This window comes from Desmodus rotundus, chromosome 1 (assembly GCF_022682495.2).
Source record: "Desmodus rotundus isolate HL8 chromosome 1, HLdesRot8A.1, whole genome shotgun sequence".
NCBI classification, from domain to species: Eukaryota; Metazoa; Chordata; class Mammalia; order Chiroptera; family Phyllostomidae; genus Desmodus; species Desmodus rotundus.
The window spans coordinates 131,943,563-131,947,951 of NC_071387.1; the positions used below are offsets into that span (position 1 = coordinate 131,943,563).

The 4,389-nt window shown below is 41.4% G+C and overlaps 1 protein-coding gene across 1 annotated transcript; it reads left to right on the forward strand.

The window, feature by feature from the left end:
• Window positions 1-2,300: 2,300 nt before the first annotated feature.
• CTXN3 (cortexin 3) lies at window positions 2,301-3,543 on the forward strand (the record flags this gene model as incomplete). Its single annotated transcript, XM_024571288.4, is given in 2 exon segments — window positions 2,301-2,339; window positions 2,342-3,543. Coding segments are annotated over 2 exon segments (255 nt in total), but the record flags the coding sequence as incomplete, so codon positions are not given.
• Window positions 3,544-4,389: the final 846 nt, after the last annotated feature.

Below are 4,389 nucleotides of genomic sequence, written 5' to 3' on the forward strand. Positions count from 1 at the left end.
TCATTGAATTCCACCAACCTAGAAATCTTCATGCTGTGCATTTACACAGTTAATGACCTTTAATTGTCTGTATTTCCTTTTTGGTTTGTGTAGTATTTCATAAGGAACTTTCTGAAAATGCAAACCTGTATTTTCAGATGTATTGAGAACAGACATAGAAAAGGGCTCTGCCCTCATTTGGGGTGGAGAGAAAATGAACATAGAGTGGGACCTAGTAAGCCAGTAGGAAGGCAGGGATGCAAGTGTGGGCATCCTCAATAAACTATGAAAAGACAAGAAGGAACATGGCAGGGACACCTTAGGCATCTATTCTACCAATACCTGGCTTCCTTTTGACCCAGCCCTTGGAGAGTTTTCTATTTGGTAAGACTAAGTCCAGTTTGGGGGTTTGGGGTAGGTATAGATGGCCCTCGTCAGAAGCACTCAGGAGGTTGGCGTAGGAAGCTCTGGCCACATTTCCTGCCCCCCGCCAACCCCCGCCCCCGGCAGTCTCAGTTACCTACGGAGAAACACCCAAATACCCAACAAACACCCAAGCCAACCAACACCAAACCCAAACCATGAGCAGCCTCTATAGTCCAAGCAAGCTTAGTTTTTAAAAAATAGTCAAATTTCATCTCAATTTCATTTCAAAATAAAAATGAATCATAAATGATTCCTTTGCAACCATGTCAACCTTTTAAAAAAAAATCAGTCATGGAACTACAAAATATTTTCCCCCAAAACTGGTAACTCATGCCTCCCAGATACTGCTTGTCATTCCCTTTATAAACTGTCTTCAAAACTGTGAATTTATGGACTTCGAAGTGTCGACATACATGCAAAGTGTTATGATTACTACTGCTGTACTTCAACGCAATGGTTTTCAGTTAGCGGAGGAAGTATTGCATTAATGCTTTAGGTCATAATTTCTAATTTTATTTGGTTGCTTGTTTTTACTGAGTGTAATTTTTTGAATCCATGTTACTTGTCATACCTGACTACTCTGCTACGTAACCTTTCCAATAGACAGATTCATAAATATAATGTGTCTCAGGATTTTCTATACAGAATACTGTAATATAGATACTCTTCTTTATAAAAGTTGATTTAAATAGATTTAGTTCAATATCTGAAGCTTCTAATAGTCTGTGTATATTTCAATTTGCCTTTAAAGCCAAACAATAATATCCATATTCCTTAATCTTTCTACCAGTAAAATTTCCTCTTTTCTCTCCTAAATGGTCTTAACGAGTAAGAAGCCACAGTGAGGCTTTTTAAAAATGCGGTCTTGGGGACATCTGCAATAGTGTCAACAATAAAATAAAGAAAAAAATGCAAACAATTCCTTTTCCCCAGCTCAGTTCTCTAGGTACTTCCTCCAGTCAAGTATAGAAACTGGTCTTTGTTTCCTGAAGAAAAGAGAAAAAGCAGCAGGAGCTCGATGGTTTGGAAGTCCAAGACACCTCCTTTCTCTCTTGGCTCAGGCGAGAGAAAGCAAAGAAACATCACGGCTCTCTTAGTCATGTCTTAAGTGAAGCAACACTTTGTTTTTCTTCTCTGTGTACTTTTCAAAGGCTTTTCACAGACATTCATCTGCATTAGAGCACCATGAGATACACAGGCATTTCTGCTTCCATTTTCATGGTGTAGTGACCTTTCCAAGGTTCCGCACTGTTTTAGCATCACATAGAGACTACAGCCCAGAACCCAGTGCTCCCTGAGTTTCTATATTAAGCACATTTTCTAGCCTCAGTCTCCTTGCACTGAAGCTATAGAGGTCACTGCTTTCATGGAGCCTATAGGAGGGTGGCTAACACATGTTGTGTTTAGCCACAGTCCTGGCACATAGTTGGTGTTCCATCAATGGTAGCATTATAGGAATGATATAAGAGTAATGTTATTGGAGAGAATCTGGAAGAGATTTGGCAAGGAGACTGGGTTTGGATGTCAAGTTGGCAAGCACACCTTGAGGTCAACCTTACCTTGCACATTTCTCATTTACTGTACTCTGGTTACCTTCCCTGCCCGTCCCTCCTGGCCTCAGGTGGCTGCTCAGCGGACAACCTGGTAATTTCATGCAAGAGTAAAATGTTATATTCAGAATTAGGCATCTCTAGCGAACGAGCTTAGAGATTCCTTCCTCTCTCTGAAAAACATGACTGTGAGCCAAGAAATAAAGTTGCTCTTTGTTAGTTATTTCCCTTTTTCCTCTTTCTTTCTTACCACAGATAACTTTGCCTCTCCAAGATGCCAACGCCATGATCTCAGCAGACTGATGATGGAAGAAAAAGAAACGGGGTGATCCTTTGCTCTGATTTCCCCGGACAACGGATGGAGGACAGCCCGTCTCTTCTTCACCTTGGTGCCCTTTGGGAACTCGTTGTCAGATTCTAGCATGTCTCTGGAGCAAAAGACCACATTTGTTTTTGTGATTTTGTTATTTATTTTCTTGGGCATCCTCATTGTCAGGTGCTTCCGGATTCTTCTGGACCCCTATCGGAGCATGCCGACCTCAACCTGGGCTGATGGACTTGAAGGTCTGGAGAAAGGGCAGTTTGACCATGCCCTTGCTTAGCAGGGGGAGCAGGACCCACTCCTGAGGAGGTGAAGTGCTTCATGTCTTGACAAGGAATTCTCTTCCATCAATGTTCTCAGCAAATCAAGTTTTAGCAACATCTATTCCTAAGACCACCATCCGTTATTCAGTAAGCATGCTGTTGGGTTAAAACATTGAAAATATTGGAAATGGAGATTTATATTACTAACCAAAAATAGAAAGGTTTAAATTTCTGTGAGCACTCAGTGCAGGAACACGGTCGAATGTGGGTGATGGAGAAATCACGAGCGTCGATGCTGACGTAAACTTTGCCGTAGGAGGAAGCGCTACCCAACCTGACCCGGGAATACAGACAGACCTAGAAAGGGTCTGGTCTGAATCTGGTGACAGGGCCAAGAAGAGACTTTCTTGCTTTAATCCTGTCCCTCAGATTGCTTTATTTTCCTGGGATCTGGGTCCCAGGCAGGGAGTGAGAAGACTGTGTTCAGTGGACCAAAAGCAGGTACTTGTTTTCGCCTAAAGCAAAGAGCATGGGGAGGCCCTGGAGGGCTTAGAAGAGATGGTTCCATCCTGGGAAAATATGAGCGAGGATGATGTTTCATTTTTTAAATAAAACTGAAGTCAAAGGTTTACGGTGGTTTTAAAACTATTTGCCAGGGCAGGTACATTCTATGTATTCATATTAATAACATGTGTGGCATTACTATACATAACCTGAATTTACTTTCTTTACACAAACAGCTGAAATAATAGGTTACGAGTGCAGCCTCAAGTTTGTTTGTTTGTTTTAAATAAAAAGTTAATTGTTTAGAGGAGGAGACTTTCGCAGTCTCAAGAGAACTGTGTGTTTATGACTGAATATAGAAATCAAATAAAACTTTTTAAGACACAGAAGTGTCTCCTCCTTTATTTCTCCGAGACTAAACGCACTGGAGGCAGTGTGTTATGCTGAGCGCTGTGGGTCTGGGTGCCCCGGGGAAGAGAAGAACAGCAGAGACCAGGAAAGGCCATCTAATTCATCCGCCTCCCACTTCAGGAAGGGCTCCCACAGATTATCTCGGACGCGTAAAACCTATTCTAAGCACCATCTCATTCCACCAGAAAGAGAGACATGAAAACCTCTTATTCCAACTTCTATTGGGCAGAAAACCTTGTATCTAAACTAAAGCCCTCAGGCTGTATTTACAGTCTATGTCTTCATTTTCTCCTCAGCTAGCCAAGATTTTTTATATTTATAACAAGTTTAAAAGCCAATTCTGAGTAAAAAGGCAGCCCTTAGTAAACACTGCTGTCTTCTTCCCTTTTTTTTTTTTTTAGCATTCTTTGGGGGGTCTGCCACCTAGATTTCCCACTTCCTATTTTCCCATTGATTTTTTCTTTACTTAAATAAAATAGCTTATTGAGAAATAGCTTTACTTAAATAAAATAGTTTTATAAAATTTACCTTTTTAAAGTATACAATTCCGCACTTATAGTATATTTACAGAGTTGCGCAACCACCACCACTAATTCCAGAATTCTGTGTCCACTAGCAGTCACCTCCTATCCCCTTCCTCTCGGCCCCTGGAAATCTCTAATCCACTTTCTGTCTTTGTGGACTTGCCCACGCCGGATATTTCATGTAAGCGAAATTGTAGAAGGTGTGGCCTTTTATGCCTGGCTGCTTTCACCAGCATGTTTTCCAGGTGGGTTCACTTCCATTGTGGCGTGATCAGCACTGCACTCCTTTGTCTGATGAAATAATAGTCCATTGTTTGGTCATGCCACGGTTTGCTTATTCATTGGCTATGGAGCTTATTCATTGGCTGGGATGCAGAATGATGCTATGACCATTTGTGTACAAGTTTTTG